This window comes from Myxine glutinosa, chromosome 8 (assembly GCF_964187855.1).
Source record: "Myxine glutinosa chromosome 8, kmMyxGlut1.1, whole genome shotgun sequence".
NCBI classification, from domain to species: domain Eukaryota; kingdom Metazoa; phylum Chordata; class Myxini; order Myxiniformes; family Myxinidae; genus Myxine; species Myxine glutinosa.
Genome location: NC_136268.1, coordinates 99,287,598 through 99,307,789, shown reverse-complemented (window position 1 = coordinate 99,307,789; position 20,192 = coordinate 99,287,598). Strand labels below are relative to the sequence as shown.

Here is a 20,192-nt window from a genome sequence, read left to right as displayed (position 1 = left end):
TGAGATGGCAGGATGCATTTCCCTGCTGTTTACAAACAGCCTCTCCAAACCTTGAAGTGTCACGTCTTCTTAATTTGCATCCAAGGCAAGTAGGTTAAGGCCCATGATGCCCTTTTGTTACACAAAACCAAATTATCTAACATTCCGTGCAGCTATGTTAAAGCATCAATTTCTGCTTTCTTTTACTCCTTCCACTTTTCTATTTGGTACAGCCTGTTCACACCCAGTTGATACTGAACTACCCCTTTTCTTTGAGTAATCCATTTGCTGGATTATATTAACTAGTGAGGTACCCGTGCTATGCACGGGTGGGAGGCGAGAAGCAAACGGACAATGCAGAAACGGCTGATGCTAAAGCATGAAACCAATAAATTCCACATTCCTGTAGCACCTTCAGTCGCATGTCAGACATGGACAGCAAGTTTGTGAAGGACTTCCATGAAAAACGTACCCGTTTGCAAACAAACGGGTACGATTGTTCCCATATGGTATACATACCCAGGCAATGGCGAATCTGCATATGGCGATCTGCGAATTTCACGTTTGGAAAGTAGAAACCATCACGGCATTTCGTCATTCACTTTAAGTCGATATATTCTTTTTTTTTTCATTCCAAACAGCATAACTCCAATCACAAATTAAATAGCATTAATATAAAAAATAAACTTTTAACAACATTTGTGACATAAACAAATGTTAAAATCCTGATGTGAAGTTCCATATGGTTGGGTGAATACAATTACGAATTCAAAACCGTAATTGCATTCACTCAATTCCAATCATCAATTGATACTTCAACAAAATACTGTTTTAAATGACGGTTGTATTGGGATATTATCAAACCCGCTCATTGCCGTGGTCTGTCCACTTCTGCATATGCGGCAGGTTCATAATTCTCATCAAAATCTAAACAGTATTTGTAGAATTTCAATAAAAGCCACATCACTGTTCATATCGGTAAATATTATTCCATCGTGTTTGGGAAAAATTGGAAAAACAATATAGCCTATTTTACTCCAGGGGGTCCCAGGATTACCCACCCAAAATATCGTTGCGATCGGTTCAGCCGTTTTTGCGGTACCTGGAAACGGATGGACAGACGGACATTTGGTGAATTCTAGTAAGATGAGATTTTGATCTCTGTGTTCCTTGATCATTAATGAAAATGCTTCTTTTTTTCTTTTTTTAAATAACATTCATGGTTTTACCTTATTTATGCATAGTTATTGAAATTTTAACATCTATTTAGACCTAGAGATTTATATCATGCATTTTGGTTCAATCTTGTATTAAAATACAGCATTAACTTGAACTATGGAATGACCAGCCAGGTGACGAAATGCAAGTACAGTCTCTTTACCTCCACTGTTGAAGGTAGATGGACAATTATGTATTCACCCCTGACATTGTTTGTGAGCTGGATATCTCAAGGTTGTGGATGGATTCGGATGACATTTGGTGGACAGATTGGGTGTGCGATAAGGATGCATTGATTAGATTTTGGTGAAGATCCGGATGGGGATACAAATTTTAAGTGATTCTTCACCATTGAGAGATGGGGGCAAAAACGATATTTAACATGATACCTCAAAGTTCAAGAGGGATTCGGATAGGGCTGGCAGGGTCAAAAGGTCAAATGCCAAAAAATGCAATTACGGGCACATTTTAAAACATTTTAAAATTAAACTTTGTATATGCATTCAACATTGGGAGACACATGAAATATGTAATGATTTTTGGATTTGACCCCCGGTTCATGCCCAGGGAGGTGGACACGTAGGGACACAGGTCAAAATGGAAAAAAAAAATTAAACTCAAAATTTGGTATTTGACAACTGAAAATTTCAACTTAAAAAAAAAAAAAGTTTTACTCTGCGCGCATTATAAATCTCGTGTAGTGAATTTCATGTCACTGGTCTTGTATTTATTGTTTGTATTTTTTGTTTGTGTTTTAAACGCTTCTGTATACCGCCCTTGGGGCTTAGTTTGCAAACCACCATCTACATTGCCAAAAGAAGAAAATGTTTTTCGAGTTTGTTTTATCCTCAAAAATAGACCGTATCGAACACACAATCGTGTTAAAAGATTGGCCATTAAAACCCTACTCAAATCGTACATTTTTTTTTTTTTTTTTTTTTTTTTGGTATACAACATCGAGGCTCGTGAAAGAGCTAACAGTAATCACACAAAAAGTCAAACCGACACATAAAACACAAAAAATAAGGGGAGCGGTAGACAAGATGGGGAGAGAGGGGGAAGGACACAAACACAACATTTGAGAGCAGGGACATCTGGAGAAATGTGGGAGGGGGAGGGCTTGGGGGGAGGTGGGAGAGGTATAAAACATATGGACACTGCAAGGACTTCCAGGAAAGAAGTTGGAATTTCCAAAAAAAAAAGTATCTGGGGTGAATGAGCGGGGGTAGAAAAGATCAAGGTTTTGGATGGGGGAAGATAAGAGATGGTGGTGAACAGCTGTTTTAAAGACCTGGAGGGAGGAGTGGGATTGAAGAGAGTGATGGAGTTTGTTCCAGAGGTGGGAGTAAAGAGGAATGAAAGAGTGAAGGTGAGCAGAGAGCCTAGATTTTGGCAGTTTAACCATAACCATAAGAGGGTTGCTGGCAAATCTTGTGCAACCTGTAGGAATATTTTGGGGACAGAGCACAGAGAGAGCTGGGGGAGCAAGGCTGGAGAGGAGTCGGTAGAAGACAGACTGTTGGGTCTTCGGGGTCTTTTCGGTCTTCTGGGTCTTTTTGATCTTTTTGGTCTTTGGGGTTTTTCCGGTCTTTGGAAAAAAGATCTCGCGAGATCACGGCGAGGTCACGTCTTTTCGAAGCTGCTCCATGCGCTCACGCTCTCGAAGCTAAGTGATCTTTCACAATCGTGTTTTTGTCGAGACTGTATCTATCTTTCGGTGTGTGTACCTATAGCGTATCTTTTGGAAAATTTTCGGTGCTAATTTTTCGTACATGTATACACAATCGTCGGTGAATGCGTATCGAGTATTCTGAGGCCTAGTACTCGTAGGCTTAGGCTACCGTACCGTCTCCGACCTTGTGGTTTTGTTTTTCTCTCAGCGATTCGTCGAATGCGCTGAAATTATTTTCGTTCTCTGTTTCGTCCCAGTCGTTCACCCCGTACCTCCTTGTTTAATATCTGTACTCACAAAAAAAAAAAAAAAAAATTTTTTCCTTCCCAGGTCTTATTCGTTTATTTGTTCTTTTTGTTCGTTCGTTCTTCGTTCGCGATCACGCGGTTAGAAATGTATAATCTCTCCCCTGAACAACTATTTTCTCTCATATATTATAACACCCTTTTCTTCTTTTCCTACAAAAGGATGCTTTCGTCTTGCTCACCAAATCTATTCATTCCAAAAAATATATATAATACCATCTCTTACAGTTCCTCCTTTCTACATTCCCTAAACTATCCAGAACTCCACCCCTCCTCCAGTGTCCTCAAACGTATTTTTGACTCGAAGGTCTCAAACTCATTTTGCAAAAAATGTTCGTTTCCCATGAATCGTACACTTTTCAAAATCCAATCTCACCCCTCCCCTCCAAATCCTCCCCATCACCCATCCCTTTCAAATCTCCCCCCTTGCCCCCTTCCCTCCCCTCCCTCCTAAACTCCCCCCACACCCCTCCCCTCCGAGACTCTCCCTCGCTCCTCCCCTCCTAGACTCCCCTCTCACCCCTCCTCAAAGCATCCTCCCTGCTTCTTCCCCCTTCCAACTTTCACCTTCATCTCCCCAAACCTTCTGCCTCGCTCGTCCCCCTCCTCAAATAACACCTCACTGTGCCTCACCCAATCTCCATCAAACCTTTTGTCCGCCCCATTCTTCCCTTTCTCCAAGCTATTCTGAAATCTCTGAAATCTCTGACACACCTTCAACAGCTCTCCCTACCTCTTCCTCCTCTTCCACATCTTACCCTACCCCTCCCCCCCCCTGTTCTGGACCCGATGCTCCCCCTTCCTCTTCATTAACGGTATGGACCTCAAACATCCGGGGCCTTCGCTCAAACTTGACTGACCTCTCCATACAGGTTGCTTCTGACAAACCAGATGTGATCTGCTTAACAGAAACTTTCCTCCTTCATGATGTCTCTGATGCCTTGGTATCTCTCCCAGGTTACTCCCTCCTCCGGTATGATAGACCTGAGCCTCGTCCTGGAGGTGGGGTTGCTATCTTTATAAAAAACTCTCTTCCTCACTCGCCCTCCACTGCCCTCTCTCCACCTCACCCCCAGATACGTATGTTTGGCCAGCAAAGATACGTACGTTTGACGTACCTTTGGCTACGGCTTCCCCTTTGCTTCCACCTTTTGTTCATAATGTGTGTTGTACCGTCCACCAAACAGCGATGACTCCATCTACATCTCTCTGTCTGATAATATGGACCAACTTCTATCTACCCATCCCAACTCTCTCTTCCTCATATGTGGTGATTTCAATTGTCACCATGCCAGTTGGCTGGGTGTGGGTACCTCTCTCACCAGCCATGGCTCTTCAGCAAAGGACTTCTGCGACTCACTGGGACTGACACAATCTGTCAATTTCCCGACCCGGATCTCAGTCAACGGAGCATCTTCTCTTCTGGATTTGGTTATGACAAACTTCCCTGAAAATGTCTGCTGCTCTTCTTCTGCTCCAATCGGCTCATCTGATCATGTGCTTGTCAAAGTGGACATCTCTCTGACCATTCTCAGAGAGCCTCCTCAGCGTCGACGAGTCTGGCATTTCACTCAGGCCAACTGGCACGGTCTTCAAGCAGCCATCAATCATCTGGACTGGTCTCCCATCTCTACCGCCTCTGACATCAACTCATCCTGGGAATTCTTTCAAAGTAAATTGCTCTCTCTCATGCACAGATTTATCCCATCTCGTCTTCAGTTGTCATACCCTTCCTCCCGTCCATGGTACACGGAATCTTGTGGTGAGGCTGTTGCCCTGAAACAACTTGCTTTCGTCTCCTGGAAAGCAAATCCAACGGAAGGAAATCTCATTTCCTTTCACAAAGCCCGAAACAAGTGGGTGTCCACCCTCAGGAGAGCCAGGAAACAATATCTCACCATTCTCAAGACCGAACTCTCTTATCTGTCTCCCTCTTCCAAATCCTGGTGGCGTCTGGTCAAATCTGTTTCTGGTGTTTGTTCCCCCTCCATCCCCTCCCTCACCTCAAACGGCTTAACGGCTGACTCCGCACGTGAAAAAGCTGAATGCCTCAACTCTGTGTTTGCCTCTAAATCTTGTGTCCCAAACCTATCCCTCTCTGTACCCACCGTACCCAGTCGTACCCAGCTGCTCCTGGACTCTGTGTCCTTTCCTCCTGACAAGGTGGAAAAGTTTCTGTCAACCCTCGACTCTGATTCTGCAACTGGTCCTGACGGCATCAGCCCACGGGTCCTAAAATCATGTTCTTCTGCTCTTTCACTCCCTCTTTCTGTTCTCTTCACCCTCTCTTTTGCTCAAGGTCATCTGCCATCTGCTTGGAAATCAGCCAACATCACCGCTTTGCACAAAAAAGGTGCAAAAACAGATCCCAGCAACTACAGACCAATCAGCCTTCTCCCAATTATCAGCAAAGTCATGGAATCCATCATTGCTTCAGATATTAAATCTTTCCTCTTCTCCAATGGCTTGATCTCTGATCATCAATTTGGTTTCAGACCTGGTCACTCTACTCTGGACATGCTGCTTCTGCTTTCTCAACAATGGATGGAGGTCCTCAACACCAAACAGGAAATTTGAGCTGTCTCCCTTGACATTTCACGTGCCTTCGATACGGTCTGGCACCCTGCTCTGCTCACCAAACTCTCCTCCTTTGGTATCCATGGAAATCTCCACACATGGCTGGCGGACTTCCTCTCTGGTCGTAGTCAACGTGTGGCCCTGAATGGGTTTCTCTCATCTCCTCTTCCTGTTCAGGCTGGAGTTCCCCAAGGTAGTGTTCTGGGCCCTGTGCTTTTTCTGGTCTTAATCAATGATCTCTCTGACTCTCTTGAAAATCCTCTCTATATCTTTGCTGACGACTCTACTCTCTGTCGCTCCATTCCTCATCCCTCAGATCGGCAGTCTGCAGCCTCCTCACTCTCTGCAGACCTGGACAAAATCACAGACTGGTCAAACAAGTGGAACATGTCTTTCAATCCTGACAAATCTCACACTCTTACAATGTCTCTCCGAAAGGACCGACTGGACAACTCTCCCATCTACTTTCTCAACAATCCTCTCCAAGAAGTTCTGTCACTCAAGCTTTTGGGTCTCACTATTTGCCATGATCTTTCTTGGGAAAACCACATTTCCAAGCTGGCCTCCAAAGCCAGTCGCCGACTGTGCATCCTCCGTCGTGCGAAGTCCTTCCTTGGCACACCTGAGCTCTTCACCACATACAAGGCTTTCATCCGCAGCTCAATGGAATACTGTTCCCCCCTCTGGGCTGGTGCTCCTGCCTCACACCTTGCTCGGCTTCACGCTGTTGAGGCCAAAGCTTTCAGAATCATTGGAATCTCCTGCGATGTAGTCAACACCGAGGGCCTTTCACTCACTCACCGCAAGCAGGTTGGTGGTCTTTCTGTCTTCTACCGACTCCTCTCCGGCCTTGCTCCCCCAGCTCTCTCTGTGCTCTGTCCCCCCAATATTCCTTCAGGTCGCACAAGATCTGCCTGCAACCCTCTTATGGTTAAACTGCCAAAGTCTAGGCTCTCTGCTCACCTTCACTCTTTCATTCCCCTTTTCTCCCGCCTCTGGAACAAACTCCCCCACTCCCTTCAATCCCACTCCTCCCTCCAGGTCTTTAAAACAGCTGTTCACCACCATCTCTTATCTTCCCCCATCGAAAACCTTGATCTTTTCTACCCCCGGTAATTCACCCCAGAGTCCTTGCAGTGTTCATATGTTTTATTCCTCTCCCACCTCCCCCCCAAGTCCTCCCGATGTCCCTGCTCTCAAATGTTGTGTTTGTGTCCTTCCCCCTCTTCCCCCTCTCTTTTGTGTCCTTCCCCCTCTCTCCCCATCTTGTCTGCCGCTCCCCTTGTTGTTTGTTTTTTTTGTGTGTTGGTTTGTCTTTTTGTGTGATTAATGTTAGCTCTTTCACGAGCCTCGATCTTGTATACAAAAAAAAAAGAAAAAAAAAAAGAAGGTATTTGGGGTATTTTGGGTCTTTTCAGTCTTCAGGGTCTTTTCGATATTTTCAGTCTTCAGGGTATTTAAAGGTCTTTGGGGTCTTTTCGGTCCTTGGTGTCTTTTGGGTCTTTTCGGTCCTTGGTGTCTTTTGGGTCTTTTCGGTCCTTGGTGTCTTTTGGGTCTTTTCGGTCCTTGGTGTCTTTTGGGTCTTTTCGGTCCTTGGGGTATTTTGGGTTTTCAAGGGTGTTGGCTTAGCGGTTAGGGTGCCGGCTTGGGATCCAAGGATCCTGGGTTCGAATCCCGGTCGATCGCTGAATTAACGCCAGGGGGGTTGACTCAGCCTGTCATCCTTCCGAGGTTGGCAAATTGAGTACCAGCTTGCTGGGATGAATGATCACGGTATATACCCCGATTTAGAATAGGTACACCGTATCCCTGCGCATCGTAAGAACGTGACCAAAGGTTGGCGTCAGGAAGGGCATCCGGCCATAAAAACATTGCCTCAAACAGGGAACCATGATTGTCATGGGGCCCGCAAGGCTAACCCCCGCTCTAGTGGGGAAAATGGCCTTAAAACGATCATTCATTCATTCATTCAAGGGTCATCAGGGTCTTTTGGGTCTTCAGGTTATTTTGGGTCTTCGGGTTATTTTGGGTCTTTGGTGTCCATTGGGTCTTCAGGGTAATTTTGGTCCTTGGAGTCTTTTGGATCATTGGGGTCTTTTGGGTCCTCTGAGGCTTTTAGGTCTTTTGACCGGTGGGGACACAGTGGTGTTCAAAGATCGCTCATTGAAACCCCACTCAAATCCCTCCTAAAGCGCTGCTCAAAGCCTTCAAAAGGGGGACAGACGTCACACAAATACACAAACTGTGTTTTATATGGTAGATGACATACAGTCACGTGAAAAAGTAAGTACACCCCATGTAAGGTTTTGACTTTTTCAACATATTTCAACATACAGCTATTTGATCTTCATTTCAACAATATTGATAAAGGCGATATAATACAACAAATATCATGAAACATTTACATTTTGTAGTCCATTGTATAATTTAAATGAACATAAATGCAAATTTCGCATGTGGAAAAAGTAAGTACACCCTTGGCTCTAATAGGTAGTATTGCCCCCTTTGGCAGAAACAACCTCAAGTAGGCGTTTCTTATAACTGTCTACCAGTCTCTGACCGACTGGGAGAAATTTTTGCCCACTCCTCCATGCAGAATTCTTTCAGCTGTGCGATGTTTGTGAGATTTCTTGCATGCACAGCTCGTTTCAAATCCCCCCACAACATCTCGATGGGATTTAGATCCGGGCTTTGACTTGGCCATTCCAGAACCCTCCATTTCTTTCTTTTCAGCCATTCCTTGGTGGATGTACGGGTATGTTTAGGGTCATTGTCATGTTGCAAGGTCCACCTTCGGTTGAGCTTCAACTTTCCGACAGATGGCCTCACATTATCCTCAAGCACCCTCTGGTGCAATGAAGAATTCATCGTGGATTCTATGATGGTGAGCTGCCCAGGCCCTGATGCAGCAAAGCTGCCTCAAACCATAATATTGTTATGGTTTTCGCGCGACCCATAAAACATTGCCTCAAACAGGGAACCATGAATTGTCATGGGGCCCGCAAGGCTAACCCCTGCTCTAGCGGGGAAAAATGGCCTTAAAACGATCATTCATTTTTCGCGCGACCCTCCTGCCCTTACCAAGGGGAGAGATTAAGCCCCTTGTTCTTTTTGGGTCGTCGCAACCGAGAGACTTGAGTCACCCCTCCCGGACAGACGCAAGGTAGGGTTTCGGGACAATTCTCGCACGTACCTAAGTACCTACGCTGCCGCGGAAGCGGGGATCAAGCCTCTCACGAACCCCGCGTAATTCGAGTACGTCCGAGCGGATGACGTACCACGTGGTCCGTACAGTTACCTGGTATTGGAACCCGATTAGAGCGATAATTCGTACCACGCTTAGTCAATAGATGGAACGGACGAGACGATCGAATAAAAGGAAGAACACAGGTTTAATAATTATTTACACTATTATGTACAAGGATCGGTAGAAGCAGAAGGGACACGGGGCAGAACTTAAGCAGTCTTAGCTTATCCCCAGACACTGGCACGATCACACTCACAGGGGGAAATGAAGGGAGGATGGTGTTCATGCGCCGAATGCGCCGGCTTGGTCGTCCAGGAACAGCTTCACCCGGCGTGGCCCTCCCCGGTCACAGCACGTCCCTCGATGAAGGCAAGCAGGCGGCGGGAGGGATCCTTGCAGCGCGTCTCTCGAACAAAGGCAGAGCAGGCAGGCGGGAAAATGTACGCGTCTCTCGCACGGCTCGATGGTTCCTCACAGCGCTATTAATCAGCGGCCCGCTTTTACTCGCGTAACTCGATCGAGAGGATCCGCCTCAAGCTCAACCGAGAAATTAACGTGTTCAAACGCCTCTTCCCTCAAAACCCGTTTGGCTTCTTTCAGCGCATCTCTCCTCAGAACTTGTTCACTCGTCGCGCGCCTCTCCCATAACTACTTCAAGCGCCTCTCTCCCCAGAACTCCTTGTTCACTCTCAAGCGCCTCTCCCATAACTACTTAACTCTCAAGCGCCTCTGCCCAACTTGTTCAACACTCACAAGCCCCTCTCCCATCAGAACTACTGGGGTGGGGGCTTTGCGCAAAGGGTTTTATTGCCCCGCCCTTAGTCCGCATCGAATGTTCTAACCACGCCTTTTGACGCAGTGCTAAGCCACTCCTTTCGAGCCCTGATTGGCGGCTCGCGCTTACCGTTGGCTTCTCCTCCGCCTTCCTTCGGTCTTGCCTCGACTTGTCAGGCCTGCCTCGTGTTAATTTGCGCCAAAAACCACAGTATCGAGGCGGCATAAGCAATGGAAGGACCTAACTCTCATTATTCTACTCAACGCAAAACTAACACAGGAAAAGGACTATGCTTACATTTACTAAGACATAACTGAACTATCGCGAGGCTACGTGTTGTAGTGTGACTAAACTATGAGGGGGAAATTAACCTTTATTGTAAAAACTCAAAACCGCAACAATATTTCCACCACCATGCTTTACAGTTGGTATCAGGTTCTTGTGGTCAAATGCTGTCTTTGGTTTTCGCCAAACATGTCTTCTGGTACTGTGGCCAAATAGCACTACCTTCGACTCATCTGTCCAGAGCACATTGTTCCAGAAGTGCTGGTCTTTGCCTAGGTGTTCATTGGCAAACTTTAGTCTTGCCCTGATGGTCTTTCTGGACAGCAAAGGTTTCCTCCTGGCACACCTCCCATGCAGATCAAATTTGTGCAGCCACTTTCTAATGGTAGACTCGTGCACTTTGACATCAACAGTGGCAAGAGCTACCTGTATGTCCCATGGTGACATTCTGGGGTTCTTAGAGACTTTTTTCAGCATCTTGCGGTCTTCTCTCGGGCTGAACTTCCTGGGGCGGCCTCGCCTGAACAAGTTGGCAGTTGTTTGGAATCTTCTCCACTTGTAGATGATCTTCTGGACAGTCGAATGATTGATTTCAAGTTGTTTGGATTTTTTTTTTTAATCCCTTCCCAGACTCGTAGGCATCTATAACCTTCTTTCTGAAGGCCTCAGAGAGCTCTTTTGATCTAGGCATGGTGACGCCGCACACTTCAACAACAAAGAGCAAACCAAACTAAATGTCTGAGGTTTAAATAAGACAGGTTCCTCCAAGATCCTCTCTAACGATGTTCTAATCATTTGCACCTGAGCTGGTGCACCTGATTCTAAGTTTAGGTATTTATGTAGTGATAAATGTCGGGGTGTGCTTACTTTTTCCACATGCGAAATTTGCATTTATGTTTATTTAAATTATACAATGGACTACAAAATGTAAATGTTTCATGTAAATGTTTCATATCACCTGTATCTATCAATATTGTTGAAATGAAGATCAAATAGCTGTATGTTGAAATATGTTGAAAAAGTCAAAACTTTACATGGGGTGTACTTACTTTTTCACGTGACTGTATTTCTTTCATCTGTTGTCTGTTTCACATTATTTTGCATTTTCCAAATGTTCTTACAGTTACATTTTGGGGGAGGGGGGATACGAGGTAGAAGTGCCTGAAAGCGAACTTTATAATTTTTAATTTTACCAAAGCAGTGAGACCATAGCATCAGTTTTGTTCCATAATTTAGGCACTCGTTTATGTCTGCTCCAATACCCCCAGACTCCTCCAGAGTGTGAAATTATTGTTCTGGTATGATTATATGCCCACTATTATTTTGTCCTTGCAAATTTTTTTAATCCTTCAATATTGTGAGTAATGAATTCAAAAATATAACCACAAAAAGAATGGCAAAGTGATGCTTTCTCATTTTAAAAGTAAGTGTTCTTTTAGATCATTATGGATTGTGAATAATTTCTGCCATGTTTTGTTTTGCTGTTGAGTTAATACGGAAGCTAGGGAATTTGATTTAAAGAGCAAACAATTTGAAAAATAGCTGCAGCATATACAAGAGCATAACACTAATATTCATTGAATTCTCGGATTCCAGCATACCCCATAAATGATCAGAGCTCTGTCCTCAACAGCAATTTGTTGTCTGTTTGTGACTCAAAGTTCACCTTGTAACTCTTTTGTTCTTCTCTCATTGTACAGCCATCCCCTCCATGGACCACCTGCAGAGTTGGACTTTACTGCGGGATGTTCCTTGTATTAGTTGTAACGATATGTCTTACAGGTAATGACATGGAAATGTTAAACTTTATTATTCTTTTCTGCATTGTACAATTCCTTTTTGCCTCACTGCTTCTTTATTTTATGCTTTACTGTGATTCACATTCTTCGTTTCTTGCTTGGTCAACTGTCATCTGTTCTCCCTCTTTTAATCTATTGTAGGTGATGTCATCCATTGTGAATTTTCTATTCTGGTGTTAATTTTGTAACCATCACTGTCCTTTCTTCAATAATCATTATTTTAATGGTGGGTATGACCCATATTGTTGCTCTTATTATTTTGCTTATCCTCTGCATGAGCTTGCTTTTATCATTTCCTTTTTGGCCCTTATATCTCCAACATTCTCCCATAATAAGCTGATTAAAGTGGTTTATTGGATTTGTGCACAGAATAATCGTAATTATTTTATGAAAGAATCTGAGCACAAATTCATGAGAGAACCTTGTTGACTTTTCACTTTGTTATACTTAAATCATTTATTTGCTTGCATGTTTTGAGAAATGAAAATCGATTCCTATAGACTATCATTTTACTCGACAGAGGTGAGGGGAAGCAGTTGTACATTGCTGTTTTTGATTTTCCTGTTATTGCTTTTGCTGTTATTACCTCTGCCATCGAAGGTGGATGGAGGTTATGTTTTCACTTCTGTCTGTCTGTCTGCCTGCCTGTCTGCCAAAAGGATATCAAAATGTTGTGAATGGATTTAGATGAAATGTGGTGGACAGGTTGGGTGAGTGACAAGGGCGAAATTATTAGATTTTGGTGAAGATCCAGATGCGAGTGTTTATTATTATTATTATTAATTTTTTTTCTTTAAGTGATTCTTCACCATTAAGATGGGGCCAAAAATGATATATAGCATGGTATTCCACAAAGTTGTGGACGAGTTTTTAACAAAACTAGGTGGATGAGTTGGGTAGAGGACAAGAACAAGCCGATTCAATTTTGGTTCAGGTCCGGATCTATATCCGGCCTATCGATGCGATACAAAACGTAAACTGTTCAGCCTGGTAGAGGTGTGTGCTGTACCGATAGCCATTTCAGTTGCTGGTGTTATTGCTGCTGCTGCTGTTGTTGAATCGCTGTTGTCATTGCTGCTGCTGCTGATGAGAGTACTTCACATTTGACCTGGACCCTTGTTTTTGCTCAGGACTAATCTTGTATGTATAATACATTGACTAGACTTAACAATTGCTTTTCAAAGTATTCTCTAATTTGTCACACGTCCATCAGAGGAGACACCTTAATGTGGCTTTAGTTTAGAACCCTTTATAACTTGTTTATAGTTGGTGCATATCACTTCTTGCCATCCTTTTAGCATATGCATTAAAGTAGGAAACCTGTGCTTATGGGTAATGGGTCCCAACACTATATCCAAAATTTAGATAATACCAAATTATGCACAAAATTTAGCAAAAGAATATTCGAAAATTATCTACATGCATTACTCTGCCTTTTCTTAAACAAAGGCACAGGTTAAATTTGAGCCACAATCTAAGTTATACATTTCTTAACCATTGTTATTGCATTATTGACGAGAGTAATTTTTTGTCATGTTTTGCAAAGTGTTTTTTGGTGATATTTCTTTCTGTGAGGTCCATGTATGAGCATCATTTCAAAAGTTCTGTCATTGAAATTCTATTGTTTATTGAATACTATGGCTATACATACAATTTCCAAAAATGACTACCGACAGAGGAGCCTCCATCTTTTCATAGATCCACTATGAAATTTGATGCACTTTTATCGACAATGTGGCAAGCAAATGATGTGTATGGTAATCGTCACCTCAGAGCACGCAGCGATGTCTGCATGGTCACCTTGATCTCTTCCAAAGCCTCTTTCCAATATCTTCATGATAACTCTTGCATCTTCAGATACAGCAAGTAATTGTACAGGTCAGGAGCTCTTAAGTGTGAAAGTATCTCCAAAATTTAGCAAGCACTACTTACTGCATTGTTTTTGGAGGAAAATCTTGTCATTGCACAGCAATTTGCGTTACTTCCATTTGATATCCATTGATATGCACTGCATTCAGTGCTTTCTGGCTACAACGGGTGATTTTCTTTGTTTGACTTTGTGTTGATTGCCCTTTCACACTTTGCCTCTTGGACTGTCGATTAATAAATGTATAATGTTGCATATACTTTCAGGATGAAAGGGCAATTTTTTTTTTTTTTTTTTTATACTTTCAGGATGAGCTGCAGGAACATGTTACCCTTACTTTGCCAATGCTGCAACTGACTCATTCTGCGTATTAATCAAATGCACAGATTACTTTCTCATTTTTATGGCGTAGCCCATATAGTAGGGCAATGCCGTCTGGAATAGTTTGTCTGTCCGTATGCATGCATGTATATATGAGTATGTCCTTTCTGCTGGCATTTTGTGGGTTTATCCTATTTAAAATTCGTTTTCTCTGCAACCATTGGTCCGATTGACACGAAAGTTTCACCATAGGAGTGCCTCCTCGTGTAGAATTTTCAATGATGATTATGGCGTCCGAGGTCACGTGGTACGGCCGCCATCTTGGAAAAACTGAAAAGCTTTGCACCTCTATAATCTCCAAAACTGCTCCATGGGAAAAAATTGAAAGGTGGCTCATTGGCAATTACTCCCCATGGGGAGTAACGTATTGTTATGTTTGTGGGGGTAGCGATGAAATACCATAGAGGAGGTAGAACAGTGTAGATTAGCATGGACCGTGGACGCATAGGAGACATTTCGATGTATATAAGCAGAGAAAACTGTGAGCTTAAGAGTGTTTACGTGTCACCACGCGGAGGGTGGTTTTGTGTTAGTTAAATCGGGCTTAAGGATAATTCCCAGCATGTAATTGCCTCCTGTGATTTTTCCCCTATGTGTTTCTTCAACTAGCAGGCCACCATGCAAAACCCCGTAACCAACAAAAACAACAATCGTCCATTAACCAACCATAACCGACACAATTCCCAAGCAGAGCCGAACGCTCTTGTAATGGACAATTAACCCTGCCCACCAATCGAACAAGGAAAAAGGCCATGCCCTGAAGTTCGTCATTGGTCAAGAGGACGTGGGGCGTTTCAAGAGAGCTCAGCGATTGGTCGGTGTGACATCAGAGCGAAGGTTCGAGCTAAGAAGAAGAAGAATCTGTCTCTCTCGGGGGCTCTCGCTCTGGCTTTGGGATCGGGCAGACGCTTTTGACACGGGTGGCTTGTGTGGAAGTTTTGAGGAGAGCTTTCGGAACATGTGTGAACTTTTGCAAAGTCGGAGGGGGAGGTGTTGTTGGCTGTGATGCTTTTCGGAGGAGTTGGAAGCAGAGTCTCACTTGGCGGGGAGAATATAGAAGGCCGTTTGACTGCTTGCCCACGCCTGGGCGTTCTTGGCGCCATTGGCGGGGCACTTCCCACGCGAGCGGCGTTGGGCCACCTCGTACTGCCTATGTCTTTCACCGGCCCCAGGGAGCAAGCTGAGTGTCGGCCGATATAAAAAAGACCATTGTTTTATTAGTCCCCTACCGGTGTACACCGGAGGGGACTATAGGTTTGCACTCCGTCCCTCAGTCTGTCCGTCAGTCTGTCAGTCCATCACGCAAAGAACAGTTTTCCGGACATTTTTTTCAAAACTCTTGATGCTAATGATTTCAAACTTGGTACGTGGTTTCCTCATAAGTTACAGATCAAGTTTGAACTTCACGACGTTTCGATCATTTTTGACAAAGTTATGGCACTTTGAACTTTGGTAATTTCCCCAACAGTTTTCCGGATGACAGACTGCCGGTCGGGGACATGTATTACAGCGCAATACTCAGAATGCTTGTTTTCATTATATTTCCCCCTGTCTGTTTTTGTGTCTGCGTGGAGGGTCCCTCACAGTGGGAATTGGTTTTACCTCACTTTTCATTTTTACCTCATCGATTTACTTCATTAAATTTATTATTGTTGCATGTCATTTGTTGTCTTGTTTGTTGCATGATGTTGGGTTTCGGATTAAACACCACGTGATTCCGTCTGAGGTAAAAGCACCCTGGTTTCCTTCACCCGCGCATGACGTACTGACCACCATTTTTCGACTTATTCACCTCTGAGTAGAGCATCGTTACGGCTGTCCGTCACCCTGTGGTGTTGACTCCAGGGCTGACGTGACAGTATGTTAATGATAATGTCATAGGTGCCTTCAGTATGACATCATAAATCGCCTCGATGAACGCTTCATCAGATCGGTATGAAATTGAGCATGATCTCGGGATAAAATGGTCAAGAATTTTTTTTGATGTCATCGGTCACATGGTTTGGCAGCCATATTTTTACGGCGTAGCCCATAGGGCAATGCCGTCTGGAACAGTGTTTGTCTGTCCATCCGGTGCGTGTATGTACAATCGTGGCCAAAAATATTGGCACCCTTGCACTTTTTTCAAATAATTCACCATTTCTTCCCGAAAATTGTTGAAATTAAAACATTTTGGTATCCACAGATGTATTTCTTTAGTTTGCAATGGAACAAAACAAAAAAAGCTGAAAAAATACTAAATCTCAGCTTATTATTATTATTATGACTGCCACCAAAGGTGGATGGAGGTTATATTTTCACCCCTGCCTGTCTGTTTGTACGTTTGTCAACAAAATATCTCAAAAAGTTGTTGGCGGATTGGGACAAAATTTGGCAGAGATGTAGCGTATGTGACAAGGACGAAATTATTAGATTTTGGTCAAGATCAGCATTCCGATCTGGCTACTAGAATTTTTAAGTGATTCTTCACCATTGGGAGATAGAGCCAAAAACGATACATAGTACGATATCTCAAAAAGTTGTGGACGGATTTGGAGAAACTTAGTAGACCGGTTGGGTGTCCGACGAGGACAAATACAGACTTGGCATTTAATATGGAATATTTTTTTTTTTCTTGACTTGGGTTTACTTTCTTAACTCAGTATATTGTTACGGACACGACTTATTAAGATGTTATGCTGGGCCGAGCGGAATGGCCGCCGTGTTCGCACAAGTTACCCGATTATACTCGAACGTTGGCCGAATCGCGCTACGCTAGATCAATGAAGGAAAGGACACAACGGCTGGGTTAAATGACACGACACCAGGGGTACAGTTCTCAAGACCTCCGGAGGAAGATATAATATGGGGTATGCAGAACGTTTAGATTACACGCACGGGACAAGAGGTACAGCACAGAAAGGTGGGCACTTAGACACGGTCTTATCTTAGCCCCGACAGACCACAGACAAACGGGACAAGACTGACTCACACAGGGATTGATGGCAAGGAAGGGCAGGTAGTGGATGGCTCAAGGTGCACCTTGGCTCAGGGGCAGAATCGACTCGGTCCGGTCCAGAGATGCGGGAGGTATCTCTCAGCGCTAGGAGGTGGCGTCCTTTCTTCTTCGTAGCTGAGGCGCATCTTACGTCACCTCCGTCTTCCTGCGCATGTCCAGCGGGGAGTGACACGCCCACGGCTCGTTAGCTCCGCCCCAGATGGAATCGGTCCGCCGCTTCTTATTGGGTGCGGGGGGTTACCGGGCTCCGCCCTTGACGAGGAGCTGACAGTGTGAGCCCCTGAGTGGTAACCCCGTCGGAGCACATGGTCAATGGCGGCTAACCAAGCCGGAGTGAGGACGCGCACTCCCTGCGCCGCTGTTGTTGTTGTTGGTGTTGTTGTTTCATGAGGAAGAGATGCGGGGAGGTATTGGGAGGTCCTAAACTTACTACTGGTGCCATACAATCACATTCTGGTGCAACGAAGAGTCAGAATTAATGGAAACGAGTCCTTAACTGACATAGACTAAGAATAACTAGCAAGATGTCCTATAGTTGTCTACGTGAGATGCGGTGAACCTGGGTACGACATTTAATGGGGGAAAAAGGGGAAGGTCGGGGCTACAGAGTGTTGTTTACAGACAATGGGACTAGGGAATGGGGAATTGGGGATAGTTGGGGAGTATTGGGGAAATAGGGGAATATTTACAAGCGGATATGGATGGAGGCCAAATCCCATATCCGCAACATTGCACCCTTCTCTACCTCGGGGCGGCCCGACCCGGTAAATTTTTACCTACGTTAGTGTGGCACTCAGATGTAGTTCCCTCTACTATTAACTCTACCCTGAGTGCGACAGTTTTACAGATGTTCACAAATGAGTAAATATGTCCCCCTGCGACGTTGCACCCTTCTCCTCACAGAAACACACCCACAGGATAACCGAATCGCGGAAAGAATTCTCAAACTAAACATACAGCCGGTAGGGAGCATCATTTATACAAGACTACACTGATATTTACACTACGATCCAGGACCTGTTTTTGGAGGAACACATGCAGATGTTATGCATAGAGAGAGCACGCATGCCAGCATCGATACACCAACCCACGAGTGCTCTGTGGCCCTACGGCCTTTAATAATGTGCAGAGCACCCCTTCCAAGCACCAAAAGCACCACCCCATAACACAGTCAGCACCATCCGGTGCACCAATAAAATGTTCGTCACCGGTGGTGTCGTGTCGCAGCCGGCCGATGTTCTGCCGCTGGTCTTGCCTTCATGTGGTGCACTTGGCCTTCTGGCTTCTTTCAAAAATAAAGAAAGGCGCCAACCGCGTCCATTTCTTTATTGTGGCCGTCAGGGGGCCAACTAAAAGTGGTTCACCTGTATGGATAGGTGCCACGTTGACGCATAGGTCCATCAACGGGTGGTGCTTGCCCGCAAAAGAACTGCGGTCCATGGTGGGCGGCCACAAACATTGCGGTCCATATGGTGTATCGATCCAGGCAGCAAGCAGCGAAAGTACAGGCCCACAACTGCGGAGCCAGCACCTCTCTTTCCTCTCTCTCTGCCCCAAAGCCAGATCCTCGGAGGTGGGAGACAAAAGAAGAAGACAAGTGAGTAAGGTGGTAAGGGCGCAAAAGTGCATGCAATACAAGATGATGCACACTGGGGGCACATGGGAACCAGGTGAGACAGGTACGTTCCTACCGTACGCCCCCCCCCCCCCCCCACCAGGTAACCTACATTGCCCCTCCCTTACCCCTTACTGCATCCACAAAACACAACACTACCCATAAACATCTACTTTACAAATCAACAAACGTCCCTACTGTCTTCCCCGTTCCTCCCATAAACCAAATTCGTCTTCTCTCCCTCCTAACCAATCAAATTTGCCATTTCCAACTCTCATCAAAATTTGCCATCTCCAATTCATCATCAGTCCCTCCTAAGGAGGGAGAGATGGAATAACCCCAATGTCTTATCCACGTCGTGATGCGTCTCACAAATCCAAACAGCAATTCTTATTTCCTGCAACACAGAACAAAGGAACACAGGTGTGGAGTCATCATCATCACCACAGGTAAGTGGCTGCGTATGGTGCGACAGGTTCATCAATCCTAACTATTTCCTAAATGACTTTAACAACTTTACATTACCCGGGGTCTTTCCCTGCCAATCCATTGGCCAACTTACACTATGGGTTCTAAAAACCAATTCCCATTGACCAAACTGTGGTGCCTCTCAATTTGGGGTCTCACTCCCCCGATTCATCTCCCGGTGCCTTCGCACAATTTCTGGGCTGTGACGTGTAGCTCTCCCAGCAGGTCTACCCACCTGCACACCTCCACCACTGCAGTTGCCTCCGAGCTTACCTGCTCCTTACCCTAACCTAACTACCTGGGGAAGGCCCTCTGGCGCTCTCCCCACTCGGTGCCCTCTCTGGCACTGGGCTACCCGGGTCCGTCCTCCGGATCCTCGGGCCCCACTGACACTAACGGCTCCCAGAGCCCACCTGCGGCCTCACCTGACCGACATCCTCACAGTGGTGGAGTGCCCAACCAACTACACACACTAACAGGCTACACACCCAGCCATTTCCACAACACTAATGCACCCATCCACAATACCATTCTGTCACCCGCACCACAGATGCCAATATCCAACCACAATTTACCTGTACCCTCTACCTAACACTTACACTACCCGCCCCGGGTACTCGTGAAAGGGGTCCACTCTTCCCCCATCCACACCTTCGCACCATGCACACCACTCCGTACCACTTACTCCAACTCTCTCCACACACCTGTACTTGCACACCTGTGCTCTCACTCTTGGTGCCACCTGCACCCTTCTCTCCCCAAGCGCATTCGCGCTGATCCACAACACTCACTACTCATACACTGCTCCACACACCTGTCCAGTTCTCACACAGCATCATCTCATCTAACTACTCCCCTCTGAAACTTGCGCTTCCCAGTCGTCCCTTTTAAACCATTGCGCTCCCTCGTCATTATAATCCGCACTAATCTACCTGCGTCCCCACTACAGGTATCAGTCACTAACTAACCTTAACGTCACCTAATGTCATCTTCGCTAGATCCCTAT

The 20,192-nt window shown here is 45.1% G+C and overlaps 1 protein-coding gene across 4 annotated transcripts in view; it reads left to right on the top strand.

Annotated features, from left to right (window-relative positions):
* The window catches only part of XPR1 (xenotropic and polytropic retrovirus receptor 1), a 186,052-nt gene that overhangs the window by 105,607 nt on the left and 60,253 nt on the right, over positions 1-20,192 (top strand). For all 4 annotated transcript variants that reach the window (XM_068124915.2, XM_068124917.2, XM_068124918.2 and 1 more), the window contains one exon: positions 11,759-11,840. In XM_068124915.2, coding sequence (XP_067981016.1) covers positions 11,759-11,840 — 82 coding nt within the window. The remainder of the gene's footprint in view (positions 1-11,758; positions 11,841-20,192) is intronic.